Genomic DNA, 21,460 nt, shown 5'->3' with positions numbered 1-21,460 from the left:
GGGGATGTGGCTCAGTGGTCGAGTGCCCCTGAGTTCAGTCCCCTCCCCACAAAAAAGATGTTGGGCTGGGAAGGTAACTTATTGGTAGAGTGCTTGGGCAAGTCCCTGTTAGAGCCCTAGTACCTCACATACACACAAAGTACAAAAAGGTGTCAAGTTCTGCATGGTCCAGTGGAAATCCCTTACTAATTTCTTTTCATCCTTAACCCAAGGATACGATTCTACAGCTGTGAAACTTTTCAAATCCTTTTTGAAACTATGGATAAACGTAAAGAAAAATTGAGTAGAATAAGCACATTTTGAAAAGTATAATTTCAAACTTTTGAGATGAGGCTCCTAAAGTTGATGATCTAGAAAACTCTTCACAGATGCTCATAATTTCTAGGTTTCTAATATTTTCCTTTTCTTCTCTACTGTTCTACAGCTGCCAATGTCTTCAACTCACAATCTTTGAGGCCCCTTATGCCAAAATTTGAACCAACAATTTGACCCAAAACTCTTTTATTTCATAAAGATCTAGAATAAATCATTTCTCCCTTACTCTTTCAAAGGGATTTCCCATACTAATATTTGAAAATGTATATGAGTAGCCTGGCACAGTGGTACACACCTGTAATCTCAGGAGGCTGAGACAAGAGGATCACAAGTTCAAGGCCAGCCTCAGTAACTTTCCGAAGCACTCAGAAATTTAGTGAAACCCTCTCTCAAAATAAAAAATAAAAAGGGCTTTGGATGTGGCTAAGCAGTATGCATCCTGGATTAAATTCCCAGTTTAAAAAATATATATAATTCTTGCAAAAGATGGCACTTAATAATTACAAGTTATCATTCTTGCCAAAGACTAATAAGCAAAAGCTACAATGAAACAAGGATTAGCAAGCATCTAGCTTTTGCATGGCACAAGTGAAAAGTTTATGGGTACACTTCCTTAGTAAATTATTACCCTTATTCCTGGGTAGTAATGGTCTTTTTTTTTTTTTTTTTTTTTTTTTTTGTGGTGCTGGGGATTGAACTGTCTTCTTTTATGAGGGCAAAGATGAGACTTTGAAAGATAGAAATGATAAGGCCAAAGTTCTAACAGACATTCAAGAAGGGCTTATTGGAAGAGTAGGTCCTAACTAGGACAGACCAGGGGCCTCAGGAAATCAGTTTCAGACCACAAATGTATAGCTACAATGCCTTGAGCACCAACTGCATATATGGCTTACAGTTTTAAGACCCTCACAAGTTCTTTTGACATTCTTCCCATGTAAAGAAGTGGAAGTCTCTTTCCCTTGAATCCAGGCCAGCCTTAGTGACTCCTAAGGAACAGAATGGGCATATGGCAGAAATAACATTGTGTGACTTCAAGGCTAAGTTAGAAAGGGGCAATGCAGGGCTGAGGGTGGAGTTCAATAATAAAGCTCTTGCTTAGCATGCATGAGGCCCTCAATTGGATCCCAAGAACCAGAAGGGGGAAATTTTTTTAAAAAGCAATGTAGTACCTGTCTGCCCTCTCTGGACACTCATCCTTGGAATCCAAAGCTCCCACTACATCAAGAGGCCACGTGTAAGTGTTCCAGATAAAGCTACAGAGGTCCCAGCTGACAGCCACCTTCAACTACCAAACATATAAGTGATCCTATCCCACAGCCTTTAAGCTGCCCCAGCTGGTATCAAATGCATCCAAGCTGGTACCAACCCAATTTACAAACTTGGAAGCAAAATAAATACTGGTTTAAGCCTCAGAGATTTGGGGTGGTTTATTATACAGCAAGAAATAACCAGATCAGTTTGGGTCTTTTTTTTTTTTTTTTTTTTTTTTGGGTGCTGGGGATCGAACTCAGTGCCTTGTGCTTACAAGGCAAGCACTCTACCAACTGAGCTATCTCCCCAGCCCCAGTTTGGGTCTTTTTGTGGTGCTATACCATTGAAGTATATCCCCAGTCCTCAGTTTTAAATGTTACCTCTAATTCCTTCTACAAGCCTGAAAAATAGATTCTGCTGTCCTCTTCTGACAAACAAGGAGACTGATGTCTAGGATGGTAAAATGTCAAGTGGCAGAACCAGGACTTGATAGCCTCAAGAATAGCCCTTCTTGAGCTGGGGATGTAACTCACATCCCCAGTGTAAGAGGCTCTGGTTGGATTCCCGGCACCAAAGGGGGAAAAAAAAATCCTTTTCCTAGTAATTAGTCCTCTTTCTCCTAGCCTTAAGAACCCAAATTCTATTTACTCAGCCTTGAGAATGAAATCATGGCATTTGCAGGTAAATGAATGGAGCTAGAGAATCTCATGCTAAGCGAAATAAGCCAAACCCAAAACACCAAAGACCAAATGTTTTCTCTGATAAGTCTATGCTGATCCATAATTGGGGGGTGGGGGTAGGGAGAATGAAGAAACTTTGGATTGAGCAGTGGGGAGGGGAGGGGGTGAGGAAGTGGGAAGGATAGTGGAATAAGGTGGACATTATTACCCTATGTACGTGTATGACTACCAGTGTGACTCTGCACCATGTACAGCCAGAGGAGTGAGAAGTTGTGCTCCATTTGTGTACAATGTGTCAAAATGCATTCCACTGTCATGTATAACTAATGAGAACAAATTTTTTAAACATAATAATTTCAGAACAAATTTGTAAGACAAGTACAGAATGAGATATTAACAATTGCTCATTACAGTATTTCTCAGGTATATATTGCTATTAAACACTTTACCCAGAGTCAAACAGACTAGGTATTTTGTACCCCCAGCCAAAAACAACCCCAAATTCAAATTCCAAAGGAAGGTTGTTTTTTGATATGGTGGGGTTTTTTCTGTTGTTGTTGTTTTTGTTTTTTGGATGATGCTGCTGGGTATGGAACCTAGAGCCTCATACATGCCAGCAAGTGCTCCTCTACTAAGCTACATACCCACCCAGCCACCTTGGTTTTATTTTGCAGAACTAGGAATTGGACTCAGGTGCTCTACCACTGAGCTACATTCCCAGCCCTTTTTTATTTTGCAACAGGGGACTTGCTAAATTGCTGAGGCTGGCCTCTACCCCAAGATCCTCCTGCCCCAGCTTCTCCAGTCGATGGGATTACAGTCCACTGCACCAGACTGGTTTTTATGTATTTATTGGTACTGGGGATTGAACCTAGGAGCACTTTACCACTGAGTTACATTCCCAGTTCTTTTTTGAGACAGGGACAGGGTCTCGAAAACTTGACATCCTCCTGCCCCAGTCTCCCAACTGTTATTTCAGGAGTTTGCACAGCATTTAGCAGAATTTTTTTTTTTTTTTAATATCACAGATTGAACCCCATGTGCTTAACCACTGAGCTACATCCCCAGTCCTTTTACTTATTTTTGATATTTATTTATTTACTTTTTTTCTTTTTTTTTTTTTGGCAGTGCTGGAATTGAACCCAGGGACTTGTGCTTGTGAGGCAAGCACTCTACCAACTGAACTATTCCCCCCCCCTTTTTTTTTTTTTTTTGAGACAGGGTCTCACCAAGTTGCTGAGGCTGGCTTTGAACTTGTGATCCTCCTGCCTCAGCCTCCTCCCAAACCGCTGGGATTAGAGGCTTTGAGCCACCACACCAGGTTAGAAGTTTGCTTTAAAAAAAAAAAAAAAAAAAAAAAAAAAAAGACCTGAGGGACTGGGGATGTAGCTCAGTGATCAAGCATTTGCCTAGCATGTGCAAGGTCTCCCAGGTTCAATCCCCAGTACCACCAAAAAAAAAAAAAAAAAAAAAAAAATGTCTACACAGACTTCACCGCAAAGTTTTTTGTTGTATTCTTCCCCCCAAATAATGGAGGTTGTAGAAGGCTTTTCGCTCACCTTGGCATACTTGACAACTGCCCTATGAGTGGCTGGTTATCTTCCCAGGTTTTAAGATAAGAAAACCAAAAGTAAGGATGAACAAAGGATAAATTGTCTTAACTCTCCACAGCCTGTAGAGGGATTCAAAAATCAAGCCAGAATTAAAAACGTTGCTTTCCTGCCTCTTACCTGCATAGAAAAGTTAATTAAAAAAAAAGAAAGAAAGAAAACAGATTCTGTTGCCAAAGCGCATAGGGAATTTAGTGACCACTCTACCGAAGTCCCTCGGTTCCCGAGCGAAGTAATGTTCAAAGAAAGTAGACCTCTTGAAAGAAAGAAGGCTTAAATTGATAGGAAAATTACATTGCCTCCATGCCTGTGTATCAATTCACACCAATTCTGGGCAGTTCAACCGGACAGAAACAGTGGCTTGCAATATTCCTTCAGGCCAGGCTCACACGTAACCACCTCCTCTCAGCGCAGCAGTATTCCCACTACGCACATACTTGCATTTCTGTGCCCCCCTTGTCAGTTCCAGTCTCCGCACTACGAGCAAAGTACTTGACATTCGCCATCTCATTTCCTCCAACTACATTTACATTTCTCCTTCCCTGGCAGGCTAAAGAAAGAATGAGATTATGGGCGAGATGGTATATTTCAACCAATTTGGGAGTGGCCTGTACCTGCGTCAAAGGTAACTGTAACAAGTTTACTTATAAATGCAGCAACCCATACCCTTGCCTAGTTCTTAAATTGGTAAGAGACCGTTTTAGAAAGAAGAGCGAAACTCCTGAGAGCTTTACTCAAGATCACACCACTAGTTTAAAAAAAAAAAAAAAAAAAAAAAGCTGAGTTACCCTATTCAGGTTCCCACTACTGAAATCCCAGGGGTAAGCCAAGCTGCGGACTTAAGCCCACTTGGTCGCCACCTTCTCTGCGAAGCAGCGTGGCCCTGAGTCTCTGGCCGCCCGCTCCGCCTGCGCATCACGCGTGGGAACGCAGCTCCCTCTTAGGGACTGCCCACCGCGACCGCCTGCGCGCAAGGGGGCGAGCTTCCACTGCCCCTGACGCTGTTTTCGTCCTACCGCCGCCGCCGTCTCCTTCCGGCAGCTGCGTCCCTGCAGCCGGGCTCGCGCAGGGACCAGCTCCTGGGGAGGGTGCTGTGGTGTTTCTTTTTTCGGCCCGGCACCTCTGCAGCCACCTCACATCCGGTCGCGCGGCGGTGAAGGCGGTGCTGGGGCTCGGGTGCGTGGAGGGAGTTATTAAGGGGGAGGGGGCGAAGAGGAGGGGCGGAGGGCCGGGCCGCAGTTACGGCGGCTGAAGAGAGACAGCCCGAGCTGGATTGGGGGGGGGCCGAGAGCGAAGGCTGTGGGGAGCCGTGCTGGGACCGGCGCGGGCAGAGGGGAGGAGAGGGAAGCGGCGGTGGAGACGAAAGGCCGCCTGAGCGGCGGAGGCACCGAGTAAGAGTCTGGCGGCGGGGTCCCAGGCGTCGTACGCCAGTGCCTGCGGGGGAGAAGGGGCGCGGGCGCGCTACTCCTGGGGTCGCGTGCGGGAGCGCGGGCACCGGTGCGCGCGCGGGGGGGGGGCGCGGGCAGGGATTCGAGGCCCGCGGGGTGGCCGGCGGGCAGCGGGCGGGCTGGCGGGGCCCGAGCCGCCGGGCTGGGTCGGACGGCGGCGGGCTTGCGCCAACTACAGCTCAAAGCGCCCGGGCCAGGGGATTTGGCCTCCCGGGCCCCTCCGGCCCGCCTTTCCTCAGTAAGTACGGTCCCCGCCCTTACTCCGAAGAAGGCCGCTCGGCCAGGGCCTGCGCGAGGGACTGGGGGTTGACCTGGGGAAGCTGAGTTTCTGAGCTGAGGCTAGTGCTCGCCCTTTCCCGGCACGGGCAGCACTGACATGGCCACAGGTGCAGCCGGCTAGGCGAGGGGCACTTGGGCAGGTTCTCACCCCTTGATCCTCGAATAACAAGGGGCAGCTGGTGCCGTCCATTGGCAAGTGACAGGCACTTTACAACACCCTGACTTCCCAGCCTCACCCAGTCTACCATCCCCGACCCCAGGAAACTTCCCCTTCACTCAGTGATGGGTTCCCATGGGTGGCCGTGATTCTTGGTTTCTCTTTGTATTAAAGCTGCTTAAAGGTTGTATCCCGAGTTGGGTACCTTCCACTTCTGCTTTCCTTATCCTTTTAGTTCTTAGAATATTTTACTAGGAGAGATAACTAAGTTCCAGTGGTTTTGTTTCTAATGTGGTTCTACTTTATATCACAACTTTTGGATGGGTTTTTTTTTTTTTAACTATTTTAAGAGATCTTTTTAAAAGTTGTAGTTTCTTAAGAAGCAGCCAAAATTTCTGAAAATTTCTGTTTTCTGTGACAAATTTGTGCTGATTTATCTTCCAGGTGTAAAAAATTGTAGACAGAGGAGCCATGGATAGGAGAAGTGTGGGTGAAACAGAAAATGGAGATACTTTCCTTGACCTGAAGAAGCTGCCGGCCTCCAAATCCCCTCATCGCTATACAAAAGTAGGCTTTGTTACTAATGAAATAGTGTTTCTTTATAGGTAGGGAGGTCGGTAACATTGTGTAGGTATTTTGTTGACTACCTAAAGTCCATAGTCTTGTTCTGACTCACTTCATGAACTAAATAATAACTAAATTTAGGAAAGCATTGCTTTGAACATTTTTCTGGAAATGTGAATACCAGAGTTTAAACTGGAGTTTGTGTCTAAGTAGCTTTTAAGTGAAGGGAATATTGTCTCAAATCCTGTATGAATTTGTGGATTTGTTCTGTAACAACTGTAAAATTGGCGTTAAGGATTTATTTGTTGAGGGTGAGGATTCCAGCTTTTGAATGCTTCACAAAACCGGTATCCTCTGTATTGATGTTTCCTTGAGAGGCAAACAACCCATAAGAGTGGTCTGGCCAGGGTAACTGAATTTTTTTGTTTGTCTTTTTTACCTCCTGTTACAAATTAGATATGTAGTCACAAAAGTAAGACTTCAGTTATATTTCCCTTACCTTAGAATTTGTAGTGATTTTGAACTGCCCATCTGGATATCTTCTTGAGGGAGGGCTCCTTAGGAATCACTCTATGGTCATGTATTTATTAAAGATTCTGCAAAGATCATTATCTTGCTAGCTACAGTATGTTTTTCAAGAAATGATAAGATTCATTGAGCTGTAATACATTTCTGGGTTTCTGAAATATTCTGGGCTGGAGTGCATAAAATGTGCTTACAGAACAAACAATTGACACTACTAACGAGAGAGGTTATATTCTAGGTGGGCCCATGTCTATATCTGCTTAGTGTAGAATCAGTCATGGTCTCTAATATGCTTTATTGTCCCTGACTTCCCAGGATACTGATTAAAGTCAGTCCATATTTGTGTATCACTGCTACTGTTACCTACCTGATAAAGTATCAGGTAATGTAAGGTATTCATTTTCAACATTTAGAACTGAACCCTTCTGCCATGGCACATGTCTGTAATCCCAGCAGTTTGGGAGGCTGAGGCAGGAGGATTACACATTCAAAGCCAGCCTCAGCAATTTAGTAAGGCCCTAAGCAATTCAGTGAGACCCTGTCTCTAAATAAAAAAAATATTTTAAAAAGGGCTGGGGATGTGGCTCAGTGGTTAAGCGCCCCTGGGTTAAATCCCCAGTACAAAAAACTAAACCCTTCGGGGGCTTGAGTAGAATGGGTATAAAACTTCATGAGACCCCCATCCCCATCTCAAAAATTACAAAATAAAAAGGACTGAAGAGATAGCTCAGTGGTAAAGTGCCCCTGGGTTCAATCCTCAGTACCAAAAAAAAAAAAAAAAAAAAAAAAAGATTCAGAATCTCATTATAGTCCATTTTTTTTACAGTCCAACCTAAGAATTCTTAAGTATGCCTTAAAGAACTGGTTTAATACTGAAGCTCGGTATAACTGGTTTTTTTTTTTTTTTTTTTTATACAGTCCAACCTCAGAATTCTTCATACTAAGTGTGCCTTAAAGAACTGGTTATTCATATAAACTTTTTAAAGAGATGAGTGATAGAGCTAACCCTTATCTGTAAGTTTTGAATTTATATTGTTTCATCCCATGTACAAAACTGTTTTTTTTCCTACAAATAGTTTTTTGTTTTGTTTGCGTTGGGGGGTATAAAGGAAATCAGAATGTTTTATGAGTTTTGCTTCAGTGACTTTAGGACAAATTAAAAGTCCTAAACTCTGAAGGTTAAAAAAAAAAAAAAAAAGAACTGGTTAATTATTGTAGAGTTTAGATTTAAGTCTTTTCAATCAAATTTATTTGAAATAGGTTTACTTTCTACTCCTTTCAAGAGATTTTTGTTAATGATAATTTAGGATAATATTTAGGCAATGTTAGGGTTATGCTCTTGTATCTTGAGTTTCTCATCACTCTAGTAATTTTATATGGGACTTAAGGAAAACTAAGGCTATCTCCCTTTGAAGAGAGCCTAAAGTGATTGTGTGTTCTGAGCACCGTAATGAATTGTTCTGTTAATTCTATAACTGGAATAATAGTTGAGCCATTCTACTCTTCCATCTATATACTGAGATCAAATTATTAGAATACATAAAGCATTTAGAGAAGTTCCTGCCACTTCATGTTCATAGGATAGAAGATCTAGAAGCAGTAAAGGGAAACTCATCAATGATTTTTATAGGTGATATTCTGTGGAAACTTTGGTAAATATGGGGTGTTTACTTACAAGAGCAGAAAAATACATAGGCTGGATGAGAGGCTCCTTAACCTTTCACCCTTCTTAGTGTAATGTTCAGTTTCTTTCTGGGATATTTTCTGTTGTTAAGAATTCAAACTCCCTCCCCCCATGAAGGTGGAAGAGTGCAGATGATTGGTCAGGTGCTTTCTAGGTTAAACATAACAGTTTCTCTTTGTGCTAGGATATATCCTTTAGTTCATCTTGCTTCTCATATGTTATGTGCTCAGGGATCGTATTATAAGTTTATAGACCTTGATAAAGTGAATTCTATGTGGGCCAGAAGATTTGGCTTTTTTTTTTTTTTTTTTTTTTTTTTCCCCTCCCGGTGCTGGGGATTGAACCCAGGGTCTTGTGCTTGCAAGGCAAGCACTCTACCAACTGAGCTATCTCCCCAGCCCCAAGATTTGGCTTTTTAAGCAGCTCCAAGGTGGGAACTCATAGTAAACAAGACTTTAGTCTTCCTTGGAAAACTTGGTTAATTACCAGGGTTTTTTTGTTTGTTTGTTTTTTGTACTGGTGATTGAACCCAGGAGCACTTTACCACTGAGCCACATCCCCAGCCCTTATATTTTATTTTGAAATAGGGTCTCTCTAATTCACTGAGACTGGCCTAAAACTTGGCAATTCTCCTTCCTCAGTCTCCCTAGTTGCTAGGATTACAGGCATATGCCATCACACCTAACTATGGTTAATTGCTGTCTTAGCACAGTCTGTTTTGGCATGCCAGAATGTGAACTGATGGGAAGCTTTTCAGTTCTGCATTCATATATACTCTTAACAAATGTAGTTCTCAAATTTGAGAGTGCTTGAGTAGTGCTCCACAACTTGAATTTGTTGTCTAAAATGTTGACAGGTGAATTCTGAAATGAGCTTATCAAATGAAGTGAAACTGATTCAGACTGTTTACAAGCTTGTGATTCCTAATCTCTCAGCACTTTTTGAATTAAAATTTTTGCATATAGCACTAGGGATTGAACCCACGACCTCCAGCATGCTGGCAAGCATTCTACCACTGAGCTGTCTCCTCAGCCCTGTTGAATTAAAAGTTTTAATGAGTATTGTACTTGGAGAGTCCCAGCAAAGAAGCTTTTGAATCACTTTCACACTTTGATAAGAGAGTGGCATGTGTATTTCCTCCTTTATGCTTAAGTCATTTTTAGGACGATCTTTTAGGGTAATCCTTTTATTTGTTCACAGTAAAGTTTAAGAAGCTTGGCTGGGGTTGTGGCTCAGTGATAGAGCACTTACTTGCCTGGCATGTGTGAGGCCCTAGGTTGGATTCGCAGCACCACCTATAAATAAATAAAATAAAGGTTCATCGACAACTTAAAAAAAGAATCTTGCCAGGCATAGTGGCACATGTGTATAATCCCAGTGACCCAGGAGGCTGAGGCAGGAGGATTGCAAGTTTGAGGTCAGCCTCAGCAACTTAGTAAGACCCCCACCCCAGTCTCAAAAATTACAACATAGTTTGTGTCTGGCAGACCAGTTGGTCATTACAGTGGATACAGCCACATCTATATCTGTACTTTAAAATGATTAAGAAAACAGATGAGCAACTTAAGTGGACTGATTTGAGCAATCCTCATAGCCTCCATGGAGAGAATCAGTACAAGATTTAAAGTTAATCATCTGAGAGAAGAGTAAAACTTAAATCCCAGGTAGAAATCAGGAATTAGATGGTCAGTTTTTCCTATACAAAGACTTTGTTTGGTAACTTCATGCATATCTTCTATAAACTGAGTTGAGTAGTAACCTCTAATAGGTGACATTTCAGTGATATACTTAGCTAAAAACTTGTTAAGCTAGTAATAGAAATAAGGATGCCTGTTTAGAGGAAGGCAGAATTATGGCATGAAAGATCATTACATAATCTTAATGTGTCAACTGTCCAGAAAACCTAGCAAGTCTGGCATGGTGGAGCATGCCTATAATCCCAGCAACTCAGGAGACTGAGGTGGGGAGAATCAAAAGTTTGAGGTCAACCTTAGCAACTTAGCAAGGCCCTGTGCAACTAAGTGAGATGCTATCTAAAAATAAAAAGGTCTGAAACTGTAGTTCAATGGTAAAACACCCCTGGATTTAATCCCCAGTACCAAAAACTTTTTGACTGACTGACAAGACCATAGATCCTTTTTTTTTTTTTTTTTTTTTTTTTTTTCTTTTGATATGGTACTGGGGATTGAACCAAGAGGTGCTCTACCACTGAGCTACATCCCCAGCCTTTTATCTAGGCTGTCCTCAAACTTGTGATCCTCCTGCCTCAGCCTCCTGAGTCACTGGTTTTACATATGTGTATCATTGCACCCAGTTAAGACCATATATATAACTTTATTCTGACTAGTCTTTCCTACCTGACTAATTCTAACTCTTCTTGAAAAGTTGGGAATCAGGGACCTTCCCCCCCATAAATGTCCTTTCCTACTTGCTTATCATGGTGGAAATTTGGCTGGTAAGAAGCCAGTCATTGTACAATTACATCCTTTAACATAAAAATTTATGGGTGGGACCTTTAAGAGAAGGCCGAATTAGAAGTAACCTGTCTGAGAAGGTGACTGTTTGAGTTAGGGTTCCCAGTAATCCAACTGGACAGTGGCAAGGCCAGCACTTAATGGCTGAGCTGTGGGGAAGCCTGTACCTTCCCTTGTCCCTTTGAGAGCATGAGAGAGAGGATAAGGGGCAGTTGAGTCCCACTCTTGGATTAGGATCTCCACTGTACCACTCACTTACCTGTGTGACCTTCAGCCATATATTTAACGTCTCTGAATTTCATCCTTTTGCTCTGTAAAATGGAGATAGAATAACACCTATCTTGTAGGACTCTATGGAGAATACTTGAGAAAATGCATGCCAAGTGCTTAGAAAAGTGCCTGACACATAGCAAATACTAACTGCTTATGATTTATTGAAAGTGGGGGTAGATACTAAAAGGTGAACCTCCTTTAGATACCAAAGATCAAGATGCTTATTTTCTATTCCATTTTAATATGGAACCAGAAAGTTCTAAAAGATTTTCATATTTAGGTTTCCCCCTAGTATTTTCTGCCTGTTTACTTACTGTTTACTTTGCTTGTATCAGTTGTATAAGCACTTTTAAAAGCCAAGGTTAATTTTTATTGCATTGGCCAGATCAGTGAAAAAATACATGAACAACAACAACAACAAAAAGTCTTATTTTTTCTATTCCCATTTTCTTAATTTCATATAAATTCTTTCACTAGAAGACAGTTTGTATCAGATCAGCCACTGATAGTTGTTTGGGTAAATCCAGGTCTAAGACCTGTTTATCAACACTGTGATCTGATTTGAATCCTGACCTCCTACAAGAACTAAATTGTGCCCTTTCAGCAACTGGCTTCATGAATAGGAAATGATGGAATGAATCCCACATACCCCATGTGTGGTTGGTTCATCTTTGCCTGACCATGGATACTATTGTGATCTATTTTTAAAGCTTTCTAATCTGCTCCCCCTCCCAGTACTTGGAATTGAACCCAAGGCCTCACAGTTGGTAGGCAAGTGCTGTACCAGAGTTACACCCCCAGTCCTTTTTATTTTTTGAGATAGGATCTCACTAAGTCACTGAGGCTGGCTTCAAACTTGTGATCCTTCTGCCTCAGCCTTCCAAGTCACTAGGATTGTTCGGTCAGTTCAGCATGGGCCAGGCCCAATATTAGTGGGCATGTGGAGGGTGAGAACAAAGAGAGGTGGTCAAAGGTGTACCTCAACCAAATTATTGCCATCAGGACAGTCACCCCTTTTAGAAAGAGCCTAGGTCACTTCTAGAGTACTTTGACTACTAACAATGAAATCAAGATTTTTTTTTTAACCCACCTTAATTATAAATACTGAACTTTTTAATCCTCTTATGAATTAAAAATCAGTTCACAAAAGTAGAATTTACCTTTTGTCCTCTTCTATAAATGTGACTCAGGTAAAATTCTTCTATAATGTCAGAAAGCATAGCTGCTTCTGCATGGGATTCCTGCAAAAAGAAATTGCAGAGGATCTTAACGTTTTGGACTTATATTCAGATTCATTTGCTTTCTGCTTTAATGCTGACCACCAGAAGTGGGTGTCCACGTTAGTAATTCCCGAATAGATTGTTTGGGGACGCTTCACAATTACGTTTTAAGAAAGACTGCTGCAACTAAGAAAATATGTTCATACTTCCTTGGGCATGTGGCACTTGGGCAAGTAGCAGATTGTTCTTGCCTGGTCAGGTTTTGGTAACTTGTGTGCGAAAACAGGTCTCAACTGAGTATTGACTCTTTTTTTGCCCAGATGATAATTTTAGTGAAATTGCCCGTCATCAGTAAGTTTATATGGATTCTTAACCTACAAAAGGGTAAACTCACATTCTCTCCTGAAATAGTCATAGAGGATCATCATCCTCCCAGTGAAGAGTGGGCATTTTCCAAGTATTTTGCCGTTAGCCAAAGTTAAAGGTTTTCTCTGAAAACATCCCCTTTAAAAGGGCTTCTTTTCCAGAAATAATTGATGTTGAGGACTCTTAATGAGATGGCAGTTGAAGAACACTTCTCTTGAGAGACTAGAAGAGCCATAGGGGCAAGGATAAGAATCATCTGCTGATGCTGGGCACTGAGCCTGGAACACAGGAAGTGTTCTGTAGACAGTGAAGAAAAGAGCAAATTGCATTAACTTAGCTCATGGTCTCTTTCCTCACTACTTCAGGGACGGATTCTCTCTTAGGAATTTAGAGAGATGCCATCTTATGCATTTTAGAACCTTTTTTTTTTTTTTTTTTTTTTTTGCGGTGCTGGGGATCGAACCCAGGGCCTTGTGCTTGCAAGGCAAGCACTCTTACCAACTGAGCTATCTCCCCAGCCCCCATTTTAGAACCTTTAGAAATATAAACATTTAGCTTTCTAAACCCAGCAAGGAGGCTTCCTCTCTTGGACCTTGGGCCACATTTTGAGAAATATGCTCAATACAAAGTTGGGTGTGTTTGTTTTTGTTCTTGTTCTTTTTCTTTGTGGTGCCGGAATTGAATCTGGGGCTTCAGGCATATCAGGTGAGTACCATTGAGCTATACTATTGGCCTCAAATCAAAACCTTTTTTATTTTTTATTTTGAAACAGGGTCTCTCTAAGTTACCTAGGACCTGGCACAGTTGCTGATCTGGGCTTGAACTCCTATTTGCTGGGATTACAGGCAGCATCACTGCATCTGTCATTAAAATATTTCTTTATTCCTACCAGTAGGACCAAAATTTGGCCCTCCTAAATGTTTTGTGAATGTGTTAAAATGTTAATCTTTTCCAGTGAACTTAAATCATAAGTTTCAACAAAAAATTATAATAGTAATACAGAACACTTAGAACCTTGTTATCTGTTAAAGTTAAAAGGTTTTTTCCCCCAAACAAACCCCATTGTTTAGAAACTTTTGTATATTGAGAATATTTCTTTTCTTAATTGGTTCTTTCTAGTTGTGCATGAGAATATGTACATTTAAGGGTGAAATGTATTGCCCTTGGGTGGTAATATGCTAAGGTTCTTACTTTGATGTTTGTATTTGAGATGGGTAAGGCAATTTGTAGTAATCTTTTGAGTTACTTCTGGTAGCAGAAAATTACTTGAAGTGTTTTTTTCCCTGTAGTATTATGTGCATTTCCTACACTGCAGGGTCCTTCCTGTTTCTACTGGAATTCTTTTCCCCCTTCAGTGGGAAGTGGTGTTGCTAAGGATCAAATTCAGGGCCTCATGCATGTTAGGCAAGTGCTGTTGTCACTGTTAAGTAGACAATTTTTAAACCTTCTGTACTATTTAGGTTTTCTGTACTATGACATATGCTATTGGTGTAACTACTGTTGGTCTATTTGCCCTGACTCCCTGTCCCACTGTTGTGTTATCTCCAAAACTCTTTTTTGTTTTATGGTACTGGGGATTGAATTCAGGACCTTGAGCATGTGAGGCAAGGGCTCTGTCACTAAATTATTTCCCTATCCCACCTTCAAAATTCTGACACCATTATTTGCCCTGCACATTTGTCTGAACTCCTGTCTTTATTGTTTGTAGGTGGTATGTCAGTGCTTTGACAGTTTGTTGTTGTTTTTTTATTTTTTGTACTGGAGGATTGAACTCAGGGGCACTTAGCCATTGAACTATATCCCCAGCCCTTTTTATTTTTTTTATTTTGAGACAGGGTCTCACTAAGTTGGTTAGGTCCTCACTAAAATTGCCAACTCTGGCTTTGAACTTGAGATCCTCCTGCCTCGGCCTCCCAAGCTGCTAGGATTACAGGTGTGTGCCACCGTGCCTGGCCTTTGACAATATTTTGAGAATTTATACTGCCTCTAGACATTGTCTTATATTTGCAATTGTTTATCTTAGGCATCTAAACTTTTCTAGGTACTTTTACCTAATTAATAAGATAAATTATAAGTAAATCCTAAATAAATGCAAGTGCTTAATTGATATCCCAGTTTTAAAACTAAAATGTGCTCTGGTTGTAAAATAATTTGCTGACCTGAAAACATTTAGAGGCTTCAGATATCCGAAGACACTGAGTGAACTCATGCCATGCCATGTGCAGTGATTCCTATAGGCTGAGAGAGCAAATCTATCTCTCCAATACCCCAAGATATGGAAGCAGTGTTGTAAGAAGCAGTATGCACTCTCCTCTCCTGAGCCCTGGAATGGGAGTGTTGTAGAGATCATGGCACAGTGCTACATGTTATTTTGCAAGGCAGTTGCAGCATTTTACTGCCAATGAAAGTTTTGTGAATTGCTGTTTTACTTTATTATGAAAATGCTTACATATATTACAACAGAGGCAATCGATTTTGTGTATATGCATATATGTGAGCATGTTTGTGTACTGGTGTGTATGTATATTTGCATGCATATAGAAATGCACTTATTTCCTGGTTTGGTGAAAGAACCTATAACCAAATAAGCATATACCCAATTACCACACTTTGGTTTCTTATGGAACTAGAATTTTTCAGAGAAATGACTAACTGGGACGGGATAAATCCGAAAGTAAGGCAGTGGGGTTTTTTTTGTTGTTGTTTATTTTGTTTTTGTTTTGTTTTTACAGAAATTGGGGGCATATTGAAAGAACATGTGAGCCAGCTTGTAGAAGCTTCAGCTAACAAAATCTGGGATAATTTGGGCACTATAATAATTAAGAACATTAATAAGTTATAGATCATTAGAAAACTAAGAATCTTGAGTCCATACTCCTATAAAAAATAAGTGGAGGAGAAGGGGAAGATGTGTGTTTACAGTATAATGCCAAGTGCTGGCAGGTAAATATGGAGAGAACACAGGAGTTGAAAAGTGAAGAGTGGTTTTGGACAAGAATCATCAATAGATACTTAAGTTTAGAGGGAATTTTGATGGAAACCAGAATATTTGGATGATTTGAAGGTATCTGCCCACAGATTGCATACTAATTGCAGGTGGGAAAGTAGTATAACTAAACAGAAATTAGGAAAGCATTGGCCAAGTGGCCAGAATTAACATCACTAAGTAGGAACAGCTGGATAACATGGCATCCAGCAGTGATACTCTGAGGATACAAGTTAGTGTTTCTCTTAAGTTAGTGTTTGGCTTCAGGAATGCTTTAACCTTAGTCATAAGGAAACATCGGACAAAGCCAAAATGAATTCTCTTAAAAAGCAAGAGTTAGGTATGTAGTAGAGCACTTGCCTAGCAAGTTCTAGGTCCTAGGTTCAATCCCCAGTACTGCAAAAAAAGGGAGAGAGACTACATTACTTAGAAATGTCAATGTCATAGAATGTAAAAGTTGTAGAGATGTTACAGATAGAAGGAGACCCAAGTGAGGTAACAACCAGATTCTAGACTGTCTCTTGTATTTGACAGGAGAGAAAGTCAAAATACATGACAAAATTTGAATTGGGAGGGTAGATTAAAGTATTATTGATAACTGTAGTTATATAAATCTGACAGACCTTTTCAACCAGGGTCTGCAGAAGTCCCCACATCTGAAATCATCCAATGTATGTGATGTGTTAGCTTCTCTGCTCTGCTAAAGACATAAAGTCCTTGAGAGAATGGAAAAAGGGTCACCGAAATAATTTCTGATCCAGGCACAGTGGTACATGACTAATCCCAGCTACTAAGGCAGCTGAGGCAGGAGGACTGCAAATTTGAGGCCAGCCTTTGGCATCTTAGCAAAACTCTGTCTCAAAATTAAAAAAAGAGGGACTGGGGAGATAGCTCAGTTGGGAGAGTGCTTGCCTTGTAAGCACAAGACCCTGGGTTCAATCCCCAGCACCCAAAAAAAAAATTTAAAAATGAAAAAAAAAAAAATCTGTAGTACCAAATTCTCTCTGGGAAATGATAAGGGGTTGTAAAAGAATATTCTCATTATTTTTTTCTTGCTTTGTTATAATTATCAACATTAATTGTGCAGTTTGTTGGTTTTCACTGTGACATTTCCATATATGCATAAATTGGGTTTTGATCATGTTTACCCTCCCTTCTAAACCATTACCTCTCTTCCACTGCTTGCCTTTTTGTACAAATCTCCAGTTCTTCCTGAAATAAATCAAAAGTACAAATAAGAATTGTGTGAAATGTTTAAGGTGGACACTCAGAATTATTCAGAGCAGAAGTTGAAAGTTTATGACCTGAAAAATATGATTCAAAATCCCCATTTGAATTCTCTTTTAGGAGGAGCTCTTGGATATAAAAGAACGACCCCATTCCAAACAGAGACCTTCATGCCTCTCTGAAAAATATGACAGGTATCGCTATCATTCTAAGTCATTAAGTTCTACTTGTTAATTTTTTTTTGTTTTATCACACTTGGTAAATTAAGAATATATTGTCTTAAAGGTTTTTTGGTAAAATTATGAATGAAGAAGGACTTGATGAGGTTATATCATGAACTTCAGTGAACTGAATGAGACTAAAACTAGAAAATGGTTTGATCAGTCACGTAGAAAGCAGAAAAAATAGCACTGGAGTTGTAGCTTACTGGTAGAATGTTTGCCTAGCATGCACCCACTACCATCACAACAACAAAAAGATGAAAAGGAAAGAAAGACAAGGCTTGACCATAGGAGTCCTAACCAAGATCTTTTCTCCAGACCTTATGGTTCTTGCTGTGCATTTAGGGTTCTTCTTCAAGGGCCTGCCCCAGGTCAGGAGTGTTCTGAGCACTTTATCTGTGTCTGCCCAAACTAATAACCATTTAGCCATTCACATTAACCTATTGCTTCTTAGCCTCCTTTAGAAAACATAGGCAGCTTTGGTTTGAAAACACTATTGCTAAAAATGATCTGAAAATCTCCTACAGTAACCCTATATCATACTTCTTATGATCACCTTAGTCATTTCTTAAATAGCAGGGTAGAGGAACTGGGCTTATAGCTCAGTGGTGGAGGATTTACCTTGCACATGTGAGGCACTGGGTTCAATCCTCAGCACCACATAAATATAAACAAAGGTATTTTATCCATCTATAATCTACAACTGAAAATACTTTAAAAAAAAGCAAGGTAGATGATTCATGTTTGTCCACTTTTTTAAATATATTTTTTATTTTTTATTTTTGTAGTTGTAGATGGACAGAATGCCCTCATTTGTTTATTTTTAATGTGGTGCTAAGGATGGAACTAAGTGCCTCACACATGCCAGGCAAGCACAGCACCACTGAGCTACCGCCCTGGCCCTGTGCACGTTTTTCACATATCATATTAGGTTTTGTTTCTTAATTGAATGGGTCACTTTAAATTTTGTATGTGTAGACTGTTAAACCTAGATGCTCCACCACATTCCTCTGAAGAAGGTAATATTGGAATAATGGCTATTCTGTTTATCTAGCATTTTTAGCATTCGTCTTCCGATATGCTGGTAGTGTTTTTTTGATTGCTTGGTTTGTGTGTGTATGTGTGTGTGTGTGTTGTGTGTGTGTTTTGGTTTTGTATTTTTGTTTTGTTTTGTTTTAATTGTAAAATCTTTTTATGCCTCAGGTTGGAATTAATTTTTGCAACTATTTCTTCTTCACATAAAGTTATAAGCAAACATACTAGCTTTTATTCTGAAGTAGGGACATTGTGCCTAGTGATAATACCAAAAATAAGAGAGGTAGAGGAAAAGAGCTTCATTTTGTTGTTTCTCTTCTCTTGGAGAATGAAGATTTGTTGGGCTCTTAAACTCTAAAATCCTCACAAACAGCAGAAGATAGGTAATACCTCCTTTTTTGTGAGAGGTTTTAAACTGAGAGGTTGACTCACTTTTTCAGGTGAACCACTGGTAGAGCACTTGCCTAGCATGTGCAACACGTGTATTTACTCCCCTGTACTGCCAAAAAAAAAAAAGAAAGAAAAAGTTGGTGCCTGTTATGTAGTAAATACTGTGCCAGGTGCTGCCAGATACTTCTGCCTCATGGAATGCAGACCATAAAAGAGAAATGTGGAGTATAATGTCAGTATATGGTGCAGCCTAGTCTAAGTTACAGTTTGGGGTTGTCCTTTCTGCAGAAGACAGCCCAATAACATGTCCAGGATGTCCTTGGTGGTGGTGGCAAAACTAGAATTTGATCCCACATTGTTGGGCTGCAGAACTTTTCCTCTGCACAGTATACCACCTATCATCTTGTTAAAAAGGGAATCAACATGAAACTACACATCCTAGGCGCATCCTCTTTGTTGAAAAAGTGAGAATGCATAAAAGTTCTGGAAAAAAATAAATACCAAACATTCTAGGAAGTGCTTCTGTTAAAAGGGTTAGGGTTTAATTGTATTTGTTTTTGATTTTTCTTTTTATCAACCATTAGTACATTATGAATAATCAAAATATTTGTAAAACATCTTTATGTAGGACAGATAGTTACTGTAATCTATATATACCCCAAGGTTTCTTGCCCTGTGTGTTTCATCTGTATAGAGACCACTGGTTATTTATTTAGTACTGGGGATTGAACCCAGGGGCAAGCTACCACTGAGCTACATCCCTTTTCCTATCTAGCTATTTATTTATTTATTTATCATACAAGGGATTGAATTCAGGGGTACTTAACTACTGAGCCACATCCCTAGCCATTTTTTGTATTTTATTCAGAGATAAGTTCCCACTGAACGTTTAAGGCCTTGCTAAGTTGCTGAGCTTGGCTTTGAACTCAAAATTCTCCTGCCTCAGCCTTCCAAGCTGCTGGGATTGCAATTGTGAACCACCATGCCCAGCTTTTTTTATTAAATTTTTTAAAAATATTTTTAAAATGTTGATAGACCTTTGTTTTATTCATTTATTTGTATGTGGTGCTGAGAATTGAACCCAGTACCTCACACATGCTAGGCAAGCACTGTAACACTAAGCAACAACCCCAGTCCTCTTTGTTTTTTATTGCAACAAGATCTAAGTTGCTGAGGGTCTTTTATAAAAAATATATATATTTTTTTTTTAGTTGTCAGTGGACTTTTATTCATTCATTTATTTAGTTATTTATATGCGGTGCTGATGATCAAACCCAGGCCTTCACACATGCCAGGCAAGCACTCTACCCACTGAGCCACAACCCAACCCATTGCTAAAGGTTTTGCTTAATTTTTCCCCCTTTGGTATCAAGGGTCAAAACCAGGGTGTTTTACCACTGAGCCACAGCCACAGCCCTGTTTTATTTTTATTTTGAGACAGGGTCTCACTAAGTCACTTTGGGCCTGGCTAATTTACTGAGGCTGGATTTGAAGTTGGAACCCTCCTGCCTCAGTCTTCTGAGCTGCTGGGATTACAGGCATGCACCATCCTGCCCAGCACACCTTTGGTTTTCAAGTGCATATTGGTGTTATGTGATCACTATTATTAAATTGTTTGTTTTTGTTTTCATCTTAAAAGAGGTAACCCTTCTGGAGGTAACTAGGCAATTTTATATTGGAAAGGTGTTTCCTTAAGTTATTACCTGAAGAGGCTAGAAATTAGACAACTACCCACATGGATAGTTCATGGCTGCAAATGCTAACTCTTGGTACCTTTTGACCTGTAGTGATGGTGTCTGGGACCCTGAGAAGTGGCATGCCTCTCTTTACCCAGCATCAGGGCGTAGCTCACCAGTGGAAAATCTGAAGAAAGAGTTGGATACTGACCGACCGTCCCTGGTGCGTAGGATCGTAGGTGAGTACACAGTCTCTTGTAAACAGAAGCAGCTGTTTGGTAGAGGCATGCTCTTGGCTACTGGTATCATTATTAGCTGTGAGAGTTTTATGTATTGGTGGCAGGAGGCTATCTTCAGGAATCTGATATACCAATTGAATTTTTCCTAATTAACAAGGTAATATCATAGTCTTCCTACATTGCAGTGGCAAGTAGACTATGTTAGAATATGTATTTGGTGTGCATAACTGAGATAGATGTGATTGATAACAAAGCTGTTCTATAAATCTGCTCATGCTTCATCTCTCATACAATATTAGTGCTTAGATGTAAATTGGTTCTGGCAATTAATTTATAATGAACTGATCAAAATACAGTGTTTGGAAATGATGTGAGACTGGAATAAAGTTTGATCTTATGTACCTTTACTCTTTTTTTAATTAAAATATTTTTTAATTTTTACAGACACATTTTGATTCACTGTACACAAATGGGGTACAACTTTTCATTTCTATGGTTGTATACAATGTAGATTCACACCATTCATGTAATCATACATATATATAGGGTAATACTGTCTTGTTTCATGCTACTGTTTTTCCATCCCCACCCCCTGCAACCCCTTATTCCTCTACACCATCCAAAGTTCCTTCGTTCTTCTCTTTCCCCAATCACCCCCACCTCATTATATATTGTCGTGCACTTGTCAGAGAAAACATTCAGCCTTTGGTTTTTGGGACTTGGCCTATTTCACTTAGCATGATATTTTCCAACTTCATCCATTTACCAGCAAATGCCATAATTTTATTCTTTCTTATGGCTGAGTAATAGTCCATTGTGTGTATATACCACAGTTTCTTT

At 40.2% G+C, this 21,460-nt stretch overlaps 1 protein-coding gene across 3 annotated transcripts in view; it reads left to right on the top strand.

Annotated features, from left to right (window-relative positions):
* Positions 1-5,105: 5,105 nt before the first annotated feature.
* The window catches only part of Eif4enif1 (eukaryotic translation initiation factor 4E nuclear import factor 1), a 53,797-nt gene continuing 37,442 nt past the window's right edge, over positions 5,106-21,460 (top strand). For 2 of the 3 annotated variants that reach the window (XM_047561081.1, XM_047561079.1), the window contains exons 1-4: positions 5,106-5,247; positions 6,185-6,307; positions 17,180-17,253; positions 20,493-20,620. In XM_047561081.1, coding sequence (XP_047417037.1) covers positions 6,212-6,307; positions 17,180-17,253; positions 20,493-20,620 — 298 coding nt within the window. In that variant the 5' untranslated portion in view covers positions 5,106-5,247; positions 6,185-6,211. Of the gene's footprint in view, positions 5,248-5,391; positions 5,543-6,184; positions 6,308-17,179; positions 17,254-20,492; positions 20,621-21,460 lie in introns of those variants that run through there. The other variant, XM_047561080.1, reaches the window with a different exon arrangement.

The sequence above is a fragment of the Sciurus carolinensis genome, chromosome 8 (assembly GCF_902686445.1).
Source record: "Sciurus carolinensis chromosome 8, mSciCar1.2, whole genome shotgun sequence".
Classification (NCBI taxonomy): Eukaryota; Metazoa; Chordata; class Mammalia; order Rodentia; family Sciuridae; genus Sciurus; species Sciurus carolinensis.
The sequence above is the reverse complement of the archived record's forward strand: the minus strand, read 5'-3'. Positions and strand labels throughout refer to the sequence as shown.